We start from the raw sequence: 15,436 nt of genomic DNA on the forward strand, positions 1-15,436 counted from the left end.
CAGAGAGTAAGACCCAAACCAGTGGATTCAAATGAAAAGAAACAAGATTCCTACTAAAATTAGGAAGAACTTTCTGATGGTAAGAACTGTGTGACAGAGGAATGAACTCCCTCAGAACGTGGCAGGCTCTCCTTCATTGGAGGTTTTTGAACAGAGGTTGGGTGACCACCTGCCAGGGATCCTTCATCTGTGACTCCTGCTTGGGAACCCGTTCCTACAGTTCTGTGATTCTATAAACTCTGATGGAATCGAAGGATGGAGTAGGTTTAGGAGGCTGCAAGGACCCACAGGTTTCCACCTGTTGTCTAGCCTATATATTATCTACTCTGAGAGGCAGTAGTTTTCTGGGCCCTCAGGCAGAAGCCTTTCCCATTAACTGCTGTGACCCATTTAATACCAGGGACTGAACCTGGGACCATCTGCATGCAAACACGTCCCCTTCCGCGAAGCTGTGCTCCCGCTTCTTGCCCTCCCACAGTCACTGTGACAGATTCAGAATGCTGTCCGCAGCTACTAACAAATGCATCTTCTGTTTTTACATGCACACATTTGCATGTAGGAAATAGCACGAAACCCACATGTAGGTTGTGGGTGATTGCACATACTGTGGCATTTGTCACTGGTGTATACATGTGTACAATGGCAATTTTATGCCTAAGACTGCAATCCTGTGCACCCGGTCTACAAAGTCCCTCCATTTAATTCAAAAGCACTTATTTCTGAGAAAATTTGCAAGGGATCACGTTGCACAGCTTTGATAGTGGCACTGACAAGACCTATAATAGCTCTGGCATTCCATTTAATTGAAATAATTAACTGTGGGCTTCTGGTTGCACTATTTAAAGCTGCAAAATTCCCTGGATCTCCCAGTAGTTTTGTCCCACTGAGACACTGAATGTCTGGAATGTCCCTAGCTGTGCAGGTCAAACAGTGCAGCATCAGCATCTGGTGTGAATACCTTTCCCTAATATCTTAATTGCAATGGCCTTTCTTTACTTATAAAAGCTGGCTGGACATGAATGTCACTGTCCATGTACAGAGTGCCATTAACTTCTCAGGTTCAATTCACCTTGAGACTCCTTGAGTGGAGAGAGAAAGAGAGAAAATATTGCACAAGTTAGCACCTTTCCTTTTCCAAATGAAGACCTATTAGAGTGTTATGCATGGGTGAGAAAAGCTTCTCTTCCAAAAATTCTCTCTTCTGTATGACTGTTAAGGGCACAGAAGCCTTGTCCTCTGTATCAGGTCACCCTAAATGCTGTGCCAGACTTAAATAATAATAATTCTGATGTATGTGTACACACACACACAAACAAACACACACATGCAATAAATTGCTCGTGGGGACAGGCTGCCACCAGCACTCTGGTGCTTAGAAGCTTTCACTGTCTCCCTATGTTATTGGGCTGATTAAAAGGGTCTTGTATTCCTTTACAAGGTTCTTAACAATTTGGGCCCAGAATAATTTTAAGTACCTAGGGTTGGAGCATGGCAAGAGGTAGGTAGGAGTTACTTTGACACCCCCCCCACCTTTCTGAAAAAAGTAGGGCGGTCTCTAGTCTTGACAGATGAGCATCCCTGCCATAGCTTTTGGAATACCTCTCCCTATATGAACCTACCTGGACCCTCTGATTGTCATCCGAGGCCCTTCTTGGGGGCCCTCCTCTCAGGGAGGCTCAGAGGGTGATGATGAGTGCTATTTTTCTAGAAAAAAGAGGTGCCAGAACTTACCATGAATGCCTCCCTTGTTCTCTTATAATGGCAATGGCACCCAGCTGAGAGGTGCCAGATCTGAGTTCAGGTGCTTTCCAGCTGAAAACCAGCCCTGGATGACAGGGGGCCTTTTTGGTTATGGCTCCCTGTCTGCGGAATGCCCTCCACAGCAAGGTCCACCTGGTGCCTTTGTTGACATATTTTTGGAAGCAGGTGAAAACATAACTCCTGGCCCCAAGGGCTTTCTTAGACTGAGTTAAGCCTATTTTATTGTTAGTGTGCTGCCAAAGCTTTCTAACATTGTTCAGTGGGGGCTGTTTTTTAATATTTTGTATGGAATGTTAATGTTATGGGAATTTTTCTTTTCTATGGCCTAATACGTTTATGCATATGTTTTTAAAATGTAAATCACTTTGTAGGGAAGAAAATAAATAATAATAATAATAATAATAATAATAATAATAATAATAATAAAATTTTAAAAACCACATTCCCTCTTTATGTGGATTCCCAAAATAAATGCTCCCAGAGGGCCCACTTTTCTAAGATACACCTCAGCTCCCCACAATTTGTCCCATTGCACCACAAGGGCTAGAAACCTGAACACCAGGCCACCCCCCCACCCTCCAGGCAACCCCCCCACCAACTTCCTCAAATGCTTTCGCCTGGCTGAAAATGCCATTGCACATAGCTGTCAACTTTTCCCTTTTCTTGTGAGGAATCCTATTTGGAATAAGGGAATTTCCCTTTAAAAAAGGGAAACATTGACAGCTATGCATTGCACTATAATAGTGTCTATTGGAAGATGTAAATATATTTGTACATGTGTGTGCATCAACCTCCAGCGGCCCTCTGCATGAAGCGAGAGTCACACATGACCTGTTGCTCCATCCACCTTTGCCTCTGGCAACCCAGAAGGTTGCCCATGAAGGGCTATGGCCCTTGGGCTGAAAACAGTTCCCCCTCCCAGCTGCAGCATAACCCAAACATGCAGAAAAGTAGGCAACCAGAGGTGCAGGTGCGACTCTCAGTGGCTGGTGTGATGCAGGTTGGTTTAGCCTTCACCCTAATGGTGTTTTCAGTGGCACCTTTCACATATCAGAGCAAGAGCCAAGGGGTGCATGGTGGGGATAATGGGCTGGGATCAACATCCTGCCTCCAATTAAGCACACAGGGCTGCCTTTTACCGAGTCAGAACAGTCTCCCATCTAGCTCTGTACTGTCCACACTGATTGGCAGCATCTCTCGAGGGTTTCAGACAGGAGGCCTTTCTCAGCCCGATTGAATCTGGGACCCAGGGGGGGAAGTGAGGTGATTTTATATTATGGACTTTATGGTCTTTATAACATCCCATCTTTACACAGAAATGCAGGAAGCTGCCTTGTATTGAGTCAGATCATTGATCCACCCAGCTTAGCATTGTCCATCCTGGCTGGCAGAGGACCGCCAGGGTTTCAGGAAGGGGACATTCCTGGAGATGCTGGGGATTGAACCTGGGACATCCCTGCGCTAAGTTGCAACCCTTCTATTTAGATGGATAAGGCCAACGGCCCATCTATTCCTGCACCCTGTTCACCTAGTGGCTTGTTTGGGGGAAACCTAGTATTACGTCACTCCAAAACGCGGTAAGCCAGCCCTGATGCATTCGGACCCGCCTCCTCCTGCTCGTTCTGCTGAGTGGGTCCCCGGACTTCTACCCGCAGCCCTGCCTTGAAGGTCTCCGCTGCTGGGATCGTCTGCATGCAAAGGATGTGCTCTGCCACTGAGACAGCGCGACTCCCATGAGAGGGTCCGGGAGGGTAGGGCTGCTGCAATGTGCCTCTGAGTGGGAAGCACGTCCCCCTCCCCAAACCTCTCCGTCCATCATCATGACCACGAGCATTTTGCTAGGGGGCGAACCCTGCAGCACCCTAAAATTCAACTGTGTAGGGGGGGGGGGAATCAACCACACTCAGAATATTGGGGGAGAGGGAAAAGGTTACCAATTCCGGCATGCAATACACACAGGCAGTCTCCTCCCTGCTCCCCTGAAGCAAACCTTGGTCGTTGGTGGCAGGGGAAGGAGGGAGACCAGCAGGAACGGAGGGCTGGTGGGGGAGAAGAAAGGAGTTTCAGCTGCAGGAGCGCAAGCAGGGCGAGTGGGTGAAAGGCTGACAGCTCCGCCATCCCACTCGGGGATCGGAGTCATCGGCAGGAGTGTGGGAAGCGGCGGGCGAAGTGGAGAGCAAGTGCATCGGAGCTCTGGAAAGGGGCACCTCCTCCCCTTCCCTCCCTTCTCCTCCACACCAGCTGCAATGGGGAGCTCTGCAGAGCTGGGGCTGCAGCCAGCACCCCGCCCCCCCGCGCTGCACGGACCCCCTCCTCCTTGCTGCTCCCTTCACCCTGCTCCAGGGAGCCCCCTCCTCTTGGGGAACCGGCCATGCAGCTTGAGCAGGGAGGGAGTGAGGGAAGGGAGAGAAGGGGGGAGGCACCCAACTCCTTCTCCCTGGCATTGCGCATGATTCTGCGGCTCTGTGCATTGCACGCTCCAACCCACCTTGGGAGGAGGGGGGAGGAGGGGGAGGCTTCTCTCCCTCCCTCCCCCCTCCCTAGCGTTGTCTGCGCCCGGAGCCAATGGGGGCCCGCCTCTCTCCCCGGCCGTCCAATCGTCGGCCGGCGGGGGCGTCGCCCAGGAGGCTCAAATGGCCCAGGCTAGGCTGCGCGCCGGAGAGGAGTTGTGCGCTCTGGCTGGCGCTCGCTCATTGCTGGCTGTGCGTTCCGCGAGCCGCGCAGGTGCCGCTGCACGTCGGGGAGAGGCAGGATGGCGAGGGCGGCGGGGAGGCAGCCAGGAGGAGGGCTGCGGAGGGCATGAGAAGGAAGCGGAGACGAGGGGGAGGCAGCGCGCCTTGTGCACTCGCCCCGGGCTGGGCTGGGCAGATGAGAAGGTCCCCGGCAGGGCAGGGCGCTTTGCAGCTAGGATGATGCTCCTGGTCGGCGGGCGGTAGTACTATGATTTGGTATGTGGCCACTTTGATAGCAAGTGTGATCAGCACCAGAGGACTGGCAGCAGCTCAAGGTGAGTTGAAGTGCACCGGGTCCGTCCCCCCCTCCACCCCCCTGCAGCGGTTTCTCCTTTGCGCTCTGGGCTGGCCTCTTTGGGCACCGGGAAAGCTCTCCGGGCTGACGCTTCCTGTGTGGACCTTCCCTTCTCTCTCTCTCTCCACCTTTCCTCTCTCATTTGTTACCTGTATCCCTTCGATTCGAGAAAGGATGCTCGGCTTTTCCTCCGCCGCGCCGCCGCCTGCGCGCAAAAGGAGTTTCCCTTGAGAGTAGGGGAGCGCTTCAGATTGTAAGGAAAAGAAAAGAAGAAATACTCACAAATAAAAAAGGCAGCATGCTTTCTGCTCCCCGCCTTCCTCCCCGGAGAGGGGTTGGTTTCAGAAATGGTTAAGTGATACGGTTTCATCAGTACAGTAAAAACCATAAAAAAATAAATAAAAATCAGCCAAGGATGCGATGAAGCGAGAGCAGGACTTGAATAAGTCTTTTGCAGAGTTTTTGAGACCTTGGACCACGGCTCGTTCTTGGTCTTATTTTATTTTTGTTGCCTGGTTTTTCTGTAACGAATTCAGAGGAAGGTTTGGCAGAGAGGATGTCGATGGACTTTGCAGAAAGGCGTGCAATTGACCAGTGCATGTTCGTGATCCAAGTAACGTATGAGTCCGTGATCCAGCAAGAGGACGATTATTTTCTTTAATGCTGAAGTTGCTTAACAAAGCAGTGCTATGAAGGCTGCAATCCTGTACATGCTTACCGATGATGTAAAGCCCTACTGAACGCTTCAAGGCTTGCTCATATGTAAGATCTGTTTGCCTGGAAGTCTAAGCTACTTCCAACCTCTTTTCTGAATACTCTAGGGAGAGCTAGAGATCCTGGGTCAGTGATGAAGCATGTGAACCTTTTTCACATGTGTGTGACCTGTCACTAGGTAGCTGCCTACAGTATTTTTCTTGGGGCAGAGAGATCACCATTGAAAGTGAGATTTCTAGTTTCACATGTTTATCAGAAAGAAATCCATCTGGGCTTTGTATTTAAATGTGATTCTGCGTAGTTACCGGTAAATACTAAGATATAGAGAGTTGGTTAGCTCATTTTTTTTCTTGCAGGCATGAATAAGCTTGTGATTCAATAGAAGATTCTAACTTTACTTAAGAGATGACAAACTGGATTTCCGAGAGGTTGGGTAGGATGTTTGGCAAAAGGCAATTCTCACCGCGTTGTGCTGCAGTCTCTGGTTTCAGGGCTTTTTCATTGTTGCCACCAGTGCTGTGGAATGCCCTCCCAGCTGAAAAGGAGAGGCTTCATCAGTATTGGCATTCTGCCAGCTCCTAAAGACACACCTGTTTAGGCAAACTGTCCCCCGAAACTGAACTTCAACTTTTATTTTTTAAATTTGTTATTTAAAAAAAGCCTGTTCAAATTGTCAAGGCTTTCAACTTGTGCTATTCTGTATTTTATTTAGTATTCTCTTAAATGTTCTGAGCAAATTGCTACCGGGTATTTTAACCATGTATGTATTTTATAATGGATTTTATAGCTGTGAACTGCTTTGAAGCCATTTTGGCACACGAGCTGTATATAAATAAATACCCATATTAATAAATATATATATGTGCCTCTTGCCATTGCAGTGCAAGGACTGTGCGGGTGAATATACAATTTGCTCAGGGGGCTTAAAGTTTGCAGCATAAACCTGTATCTTATTTCTTGCCCAGTGAATCAGCCTTGGTTATGTATGATTGTTAAGTACTTAAATGATTCTGAACACCATCTGGGGGAAAGCTTAGAGTAGCAGTAGCCTTGAGCATTTTATGAAAATGCTAATCATTTTTTAAAAATGACCTCTGTGGAGGGCAGTCAACCCAAACTCAAGCGTATGAAAGCTTAGCTCATAGATAGCCATTGTGTGCACCATATGGGATGGAAGACACCTGAATGTTGCTGGTGGTGCTGGGGGAGATTGGGGTTGCAGGGAACGACCACTTTCAATAAGTTAACCAGAGAGAGCTGCTGTCTGGAAGCAGGCAATGCTGCAGCCCTGAGATCCATGAGTGCAGAGTAAGAAATAGCGGAAGGAAAGTGGGTTTGTCTCTCCATTCTCTTGGAGGCTGGCACAGAGCCGGCTGGCATGACATGCACACCTTACAATTTTTTCAGTTGAGAGCTGGTGTCCAGCTATGCAAACCAGCCTGCAAGTCACTAGTCCACCACACTTACCTGTATATCATTTATGTCAGCACCCTGCAACAAGGGCACACAACTCCTCCTAGCTCACAGAAGCTGTTCTCCTTGGTTGCTTGGAAATGACATTGTTTGCCGCAGGTGACCAGGCACGCTCACCTGCCTGATATAACCTCTTGTTGCTTTGGGTCAAGGGCCTCTGGCCAGCTCTCCCCTTTGGTTTTGGGGAAAGGATGTTCTTAAAAATGATTTTTAGTAAAGCTTGGCTGTTCTTAAGGGATGGTGTCAGGCGTACATTTCCAGGATTAGCATATGTGGCTCTCTAAACAAATTTCCCGCAACCATGTTCACGATCCATTAGTTTAATTGCATTTCTCCGGTGTCATTTATTTTCTGGTTGCTAAGCACCTTGCATTAGTGTGTTTAGTGGGAATCTTCCATCGGAGGCTAGTGTCGCTACCCCTGCATTGCGAGATGTGGTCTGCATGTGCAGCAGTATGAGGTGGGAACAAGGTGCTTCAGACTGCAGGTAGCAGTACTGGTGAATTGCATTGTGGAACTCCCTGCAAGCAGAACACTAGCACAACAGGGAAGGGGCTGGGATCTCTCCCTGAAGTCCTAGGTTTTATTAATTGCACATTTTTGTGGGGGTGGGGAATGGATGGGATGTTGAGTTGTGGCAGAGGTGGCGCTGTGGGTTAAAGCCTCAGCGCCTAGGACTTGCCGATCGAAAGGTCGGCGGTTCGAATCCCTGCGGCGGGGTGCGCTCCCGCTGCTCGGTCCCAGCGCCTGCCAACCTAGCAGTTCGAAAGCACCTCCGGGTGCAAGTAGATAAATAGGGACCGCTTACCAGCGGGAAGGTAAACGGCGTTTCCGTGTGCGGCTCTGGCTCGCCAGAGCAGCGATGTCACGCTGGCCACGTGACCCGGAAGTGTCTCCGGACAGCGCTGGCCCCTGGCCTCTTGAGTGAGATGGGCGCACAACCCCAGAGTCTGTCAAGACTGGCCCATACGGGCAGGGGTACCTTTACCTTTACCTTAACTTTGCTTTGCCTGGCATAATGTTTTATTTGGAATAAATAATGCTGATGGCAAGGCATTAATGGCTGCAAACCTGAATATGCTTATTTATTTCCTCCAAGGAGATCAAGGTGGCATGCATGGCTCTCCTCCTCCCCATTTTTTATCATCACAGCAACCCTGTGAGGTAGGTTAGACACTGTGGCTGGCCCAAGAGTCACAGTGGAGACTTTGTGGCTTGCATCTACATAGGTGGCTGAAATCAGAAAGGAGAGGTCCATAGCTTAGTGGTGGCACAGCTGTTTGGCATGCGGAAGGTCTTGGGCTCGGTCCATGATACATCCAGTTAAAAGAATCAGGCTGGAACTTATGGGAAATGCCTCTTCTAGAGAGCTGCTGCCCATTAGCATAGGCCAGAGTGGCCTGGAGCAATATTTCCCAGCTTGGTGCCCTTGTTGGACTCTTGCTCCCATCATCTCTGACATTTGGCCATGCTTGCTGGGGGCTGATGGGCGCTGGAGTCCAACAGCATATGGAAGGGTGCCAGGTTGGGAGAAATCTGTGCTAGAGGAATAAGCCATGCAGAGTCGGGCAAGGCCAGTTTGCACCAGGAATTACACATTCCTGAGATGCTCAGTGCCGTGGGTGCATTAGAACCAGCTCAGACAGCTGGATCACCTAGCTTGGCACTGTGGTCACCATGGCAGAAACTCTCCAGGTTTAGGATCTCAGTCAGGCTTCTTTTATTTATCTGCTTATTTATTGCAGTTTTAGACTGCTGTTCAGCCCACAGGATCCCAGGGCAGTGTAGAAAAGTCTGCAGCAGTGGTGGGAAACCTTTGTCTTGAGGGGTGTAATTAGGAATTGGAGATCCGACTGCCAAGATACTTTGGGAAGCTCCCCCCACCTTGGGGTGGACATCCATCCACTCCTGGATGTCCAATCAAGCTCAATGTTGGAAGATTCAGGACAGATAAAAGGAAGTACTTTATGCAGTGCATAGTTAAATTGTGGATCTCCCACAGGAGGCAGGGATGGCCACCAATTTGAAAGGCTTTAAAAGGGGACTGGACAAATGCACGGAGGACATGGCTATCAACAGCTGAAAGCCATAATGGCTATTCTTTTGTCTCCTCTTCCAGAGACAGCAATATTTCTGAATACCAGTTTCTGTAAACCCCAGGAGGGGAGAGTACTCCTGCTTGCTGGTTTCCCACAGGTATCTGGCAAGCCCCTGTGAGAACAGGATGCTGGACTAGACGGATGACTGGCCAGATCCAGCAGAGCTCCTCTTGTGTTCTTTCCTGCCCCTGACATCATATATAATGTCAGGTACTGTACAGCGAAGTTCCAGCTGTGGTTGCTGCAGAGGAAGAACTGGAAGAGAGCTCAGAGCTCCTATTTCCCCCCCCCCCCCTGCAGCAAACCAGAATGCAAACCAGGGCTCCAAAGCAACAGACCCCCCTTTGCAGTTCCAGTCACAGCTGCAAAGGAGGAACCGCTCCTGATTATTCTCCTGCAGCCGGGGTCCTCCCCTTGCAGGATTGGATTGGGGACCTTCTGCATGCAAAGACCTTGTTCCACTGCACTGCAGCCCCACCATTGAAGAGCCGATTAACAAGTTATGCTCTGGCTCCTACCATCTCTCCATCTGCCGGTGGACCTATCGGACCATGTAGGGAAAGGCTTTTTAATCAGTCAAACCAGCTTGTCCTCTTGTGGCTAGTTGGGATTGTCTCCTAGGGACTATACAGCGAAATGTGTGTAAATGTTGCTGCCTTCCCCTCTCTTCAGACTGGCGACGTGCCAGAATCACAGGTGTGCATGGGCTGGTATCAATCTTTATAGGCTTGTAAATCATTTTATTGGCATATTTACACAGCCAGCACAGCGCAACCACCTGTAAGCAGAAATATCCTTCTCTCCCCACAACTCCAGTGGATCAACCCATGTTGTCCAAAGCAGACAATTCCATCAGCAAATGATAGCCGTGCAGCCATTGCCAACCTGGTGCCCTCCAAATGTTGCTGTTGTTGAACTCCCATCAGCCCCAACCAGCATAGCCCATGGTCAGGGATGGAGGCCCACAGGTGCACCATCCCTGTAGTCGACAATGCCCTACAGCAGGGATGAGGAACCTGTGGGTCTCCAGGTATGGTTGGACTACAGTCTCCATCATCCCTGGCCATTGGCCATGTTGGCTGGGGTTGATGGGAGTTGGGGTCTAGCAAAATCTTGGAAGCCATAGGTTCAACCTAGGAGAAAAGTCATGGCTCATTAGTGGAGTATGTGTGAAGTTCCCAGACTGAATCTAGTTCATCTCCAGATAGGGCTAGGAAGACGTCTTGTTGAAACCCCGAAAAGCTGCTGCTAGTCAGTGTTGAGTTGGGTGGAGCAATGGCCTGATTCAGTATGAAGCAGCTTCCTATAACCTGATTTTGGGAATCTCAATGGCAGAGTGCATGCCTTGCAAGGAGAAGGTTCAATCTCTGGCATCTTCAGGTGTAGAATATGAAAGACTCAAGTCTGGAATCCTGGAGAGTCGCTGCCAGTCAGTGTAAACAATACTGAGCTTGGTAGACCAATGATCTGGCAGCTTCCTGTGTGTTCCTAGGGCTGCCTTCCAGATGGTGGACTCCAACTCTGATCAGCCCCAGCCAGTGTGACCAATGGTCAGGCATGATGGGAGTTGTGGTCCAAGACATCTGGCGGTCATCACATTGAGCAAAGCTGCTCTCAGCGGTTTGTTCCTTGGGGCCCAGGACCTTTGTGTTCTCCCATGAAGCACACTGCATGATCTTGGTCACTGCCACTCAGCCTTATCTCCCCCACAGGGTTGTTGTGGAGGGTTAAATGAGGAGGGGGAGAATTTTCCATGTCACCTGGAGCTCCTTGGAGGAAAAGATGGGATATAAATTCAAAGAATGAATCAGTGAATAAAATGATTGCACTGTCAACACCATGTATGTTGATGGTGGCATGTGAAGATTTAGAATTAAACCGGAAAGAGGGAGGGATTCTTATTACAAGAGGTACCCCGCAGTAGAATAAAATCTTGAAAATCATCAGAAGAGCAGCTCTTTCTCCCATTAACCTACCTGTCATTGCACACCTGTGCTCATTATTTTATGCCACACCAGCAACTTGAAAGGGAGAGGGAGACAGTATGTGCTGAATTTTCACTTTGCTGCTTTTCGAGTGCATGTGTGTTGGGGGTTCTTTCCCTTTATCTACCCTCTACATTACCCCCCACCAGACCAGATTTTTGTGTCCTGCCTACTGTTCCACTGTGGGATCGAAGGTAAAAGGAGGAAGGAGCACAGTGAGAATTGATGGTGTGTGTGTGATGAGTTGGTGGAGGATGAATGGCAGAAACTCCCCCTGTCAATGCAGCTACCTGGAGGAGGATGTGGGTGCAGGGATCATCCTGGGTTTCTTTGCACCAGAAGCTTCCTCTTTGCAACTAGCCCCCTTGGGGGTGACACACTTCACAAGGGGAGGGGCCACAGCTCCTTGGAGAGCAGGCCATGTGCTTCATATACAGAAGAAGATCCACAGTTTGCCAGTGATGGGAAATATTTCTCTACCCGAGCCCCTGGACAGCTGCTGCCACCACTGAGCTGGGCGGTCAAATAGTCGAATTACCTGGCAGAAAGCAGCTTCCTATACCCCTGTTACCAGTGGCTGCACGTCCCAGTTTAAAGTGGCTTTTTCTCTGCCAGTGAGATGCTGTTTAGTGAGTATGATGATGCCACGGTGCTACATAGCCAATCAGGTTTGGCATGATGGTGATGTCATGGAGGGGAAAGGAATCCCTCCGGTTTCTCTCTCTCTGTCTGAATGGGGAAGGAGGCAGGCATCTCCATTGCTCAGGCAGCTGCATCGATATTCCCTGCATTCTTCTGCTGGTGATTTCCTGCTTGTACAGCAAGATTTCTGCCCTGGGTCCAGCCTGGACTTGCAGGAGCAGCTGGTGCAGAATGTGGATGGGAGAATTCATAGAGGGACACATGCATTCTTTTGAAAACAATGAGAGTGTGCATAGATTACTTCCTCACTGAAGTGCACGTTCTTACTCATGTTTTAGTTAGCTGCCCATGATTTGATTGAGATGAGGGAGGCTCTGTCAGGTTGCCTGATCATAATGAGATGGTAACCCCTTCTCTCATCACCCAGTCTCTTGTGAACATTTTTTTTGTGCCCTTTTATGCAGGAGTGCAAAAATACCTGAAAGAGATAATGGTCATAGATGGTTTTGGAAGTGGTGAAAATGCCTATGAAATGCACACCTGACTTTTGACTTGGCGTGAAACCACCCCTTTTGCCAAGTTTGCAGATGCTTCTCTGACTAGTCACCTTGAGGTGATTTTGTATTTGCCACAGGTAACCTGATAAATGGTTGTTCATGTCTTTGGTTTAATCATCATCATCATAATAATAATAACAACAATAACAACAATAATAATTTATTATTTATACCCCGCCCATATGGCTGAATCTCCCCAGCCACTCTGGGCGGCTCCCAATCGAGTGTTAAAAACAATACAGCATTAAACATTAAAAACTTCCCTAAACAGGGCTGCCTTCAGATGTCTTTTAAAGATAGGATAGCTGCTTATTTCCTTCACATCGTTAGGGAGGGTGTTCCACAGGGTGGGTGCCACTACTGAGAAGGCCCTCTGTCTGGCTCCCTGTAACCTCACTACTCGCAATGAGGGAACCGCCACAAGGCCCTCAGTGTCCGGGCTGAACGATGGGGGTAGAGATGCTTCTTCAGGTATACAGGACAGAGGCCATTTAGGGCTTTAAAGGTCAGCTGATCTTGGGTTTGTGTGTGTTTGTTTGTGTGCACATGTACACCACCTCAGAGATTGCCATGAAAAGTAGTTAGCCTGCACTGGAGATGATTTCAGCATGCCTCTGGGTATCATTTTGCAGTTCTGTGCAATGGCAGAAAAACTGCAGCATTTGAAATTGCCCTCATAGAATCATAGAATGGTAAAGTTGAAGGGGGCCCTGAGGGTCATCTAGTTCAACCCGCTGCATTGCAGGAATCCCAGCTAAAGGCAGATGGCCATCCAACCTCTGCTTAAAAACCCCCAAGGAAGGAGAGAACTTGGAACTTGGGGTGTTTGTCAACTACGTTTTACTCTGAGTAGGCCCATTGAAACCAATGAAACGGTTTGCATCAGACTCTCCTTCCCCATTTTAGCAGGAGGCGGTTTGCTTGAATCCTGCCAAACTGAGCAGGATTTAACCCCTGCTTATTAGCTGAAGAATGCGGGTTAAATCCTGCTCTCTTTAGCAGCACGCTCCTGATCCTTGCTGGTGAAAATGGCTCCACGGACCAATTTGGATCCACAAATGGGTCAAGATTAGGCTACAGCCTAGAAGTTCTCCACCCCAGCCCCTAGGCTCCTGGCCATCTTTGCTACCCTTCCCTGAACCAGTTCCAATTTGTGCATTGCACAGAGCTGGACATATTAACCCCTTGCATTGTTTGGTTGTCTTTTAACATCATTGTATTTGTTTTTGTATGGCATCAGCTGCTTTGTGCTTACATTTGGAGTAAATGCAAGTATTAATCAACACTGGAGTGGACAGGTGGGGATTTGTACTAGAATCCCCTTGGTCCTATTATTGAAACTCTGACCATTACATGAAATGGGGGAGGATGAATCTGTCAATTTCAGTTTCTCATTGTCCTAATCTTAATTACACTCTTCCATATTTCTACACCAATTTGCATTTTTAAAAAATGCTCATGAAAATTCACCAGCAATGTAGTGTGCCTTTCTCCTCCTAATATGCACATTTTTTGCCTGAAGTTTTGCACAACTGTTCAGACTTTTTGTATATTTCCACCCATTTTTGCCTTTCCACACACCTTTCCTCCTGGTTTATGCATTTTGCACATGTGGTTTGGTTAGAAGAAAGTGCACTGCAGAATTTGCACATTTTAAAAGGATATCTGTGATTTGCATTGAAACGTGAACTGAACGCCCCCCCCCCGGTAACGCTGCACCGACTTCCTAAAAGGTGCCCCAGCCTCTTCAGTTGCTGGAGTGCTTAGTGGGAGAGCCCTTCCTGGTCTTGAAAGATCCACTGAAGATTAGTGAAGGGGGGGAGATAGTAGCTCCTTACTGTCTTCTTTCTGGGCCAAGAGGGGTGCTTTAAGGAAGGGGGGGACTCCATGATTTTTTGGGGAAAAAAAGAGTCTCCCCTCCTCTCCATAAGTGTAAGCTCAGCTGTGATGCAGTGAGATAAATAGACCAGGTTTAGAAAAGGGAAATTGGAACTTGTCTGAGCATAAAGGAAGGAGAAGAGGTGGGCGCTGAATTATATGACAAGCGTGTCTGCCTTGAGCGGTGTGTGTAGCGCAAAAGTGAGTGCTCTACAAGTGTACGCACAGGGTGAAGAATGATGGCTGCGTATTCCAATTGGTGCGTGGGTGTGGGTTGAGAGTACTACACGATCGTAGCGAAGCCTGCGTGCTGCACGAGCCGTGGTGTTTCTTGCGAGCATGTACCAGAAGCGTTGTGCAGGAGGGTGTGCCCTTGGGAGGCAGATACGGTAACTGTGGGTGGAATCTGCAGCATGCAGGACGCCAACTGTCATGTGCAAAATCTACCATGCACCCCCGGTGTGGACGTGTGTGCCTGTGCACACTTGCAAAGTGTAGAGCGAGAGGGTCAGGAAGGTAAAGTGTGGGGAGTTCTGGAGTTTGGTGGTGGCTGTTGTTTTTTGTGGTTCTGACAAATGGGTTGCAAGCAAAGAATGAGCTGTGGTCAACTTTGTGGAAGGACATTTTGAGTATCAGTATATGCACAGGTCCAAACCAGAGCAAGAGACGGTCTCCTCCATGTGATGAATATAAAATTGTAAAATTTAATAACAAATATTTAAAAATAAAAAGGGAGATGGTCTCCTCCAGCATCCTTCAGTCCAGGAGTGAGTGCAGGGCAGCTGCTGCTACCATGGGCCTTGGTGATGCAGCTTCTTCAGTGGCAGAGGTGGAGAGAGGCAGCAGATTTCGATGTGGGTGTGCCAACTACCTCCTTAAGGAGTCAAGGCCTGGTTGAGGAAATCCCTCTCTCCCACCTGCATGGGTTGGTTGCATGTAACCAGGTGCATCCTCTCCTCTTCTGGATTGGCCTGGGGACCAGCTGAACTCCTTCATATGTGTTGAAAGAGGCAAATGTATGTGCTATGTGAATGAAGACACACACACACACACACACACACACACAAAAAAAAGAAAGATCACTGGAGTTTGTAGTTCTTGCTTGCATGGATGTCTTGCTGAAACTGCTGACTTTTCTCTTTTGCAAATAAGCCATGAATACTGAATGGAATCTTAAGGTGACACTCCAATCGATAAATGCTTGCATTCCTGGCTTGCTAGTTTGGACAGCTCAAGGCGACACTTCATTCAAATGGATGCACAGCAGATGGGGGTCCAAATGGGGGAATTTCTCCAGACA

The 15,436-nt window shown here is 48.7% G+C and overlaps 1 protein-coding gene across 6 annotated transcripts in view; it reads left to right on the forward strand.

Annotated features, from left to right (window-relative positions):
• Window positions 1-4,418: 4,418 nt before the first annotated feature.
• Window positions 4,419-15,436, forward strand: part of IGSF9B (immunoglobulin superfamily member 9B) — a 117,962-nt gene continuing 106,944 nt past the window's right edge. For all 6 annotated transcript variants that reach the window (XR_014558319.1, XM_083714312.1, XM_083714313.1 and 3 more), the window contains exon 1: window positions 4,419-4,768. Coding sequence is in view for 5 of the 6 variants with exons in the window: in XM_083714312.1 (XP_083570438.1) it covers window positions 4,702-4,768 (67 nt within the window). In the remaining variant the exon portion in view is untranslated. The remainder of the gene's footprint in view (window positions 4,769-15,436) is intronic.

The sequence above is a fragment of the Podarcis gaigeae genome (genome assembly GCF_964106915.1).
Source record: "Podarcis gaigeae genome assembly, chromosome: 15".
Lineage (NCBI taxonomy): Eukaryota > Metazoa > Chordata > Lepidosauria > Squamata > Lacertidae > Podarcis > Podarcis gaigeae.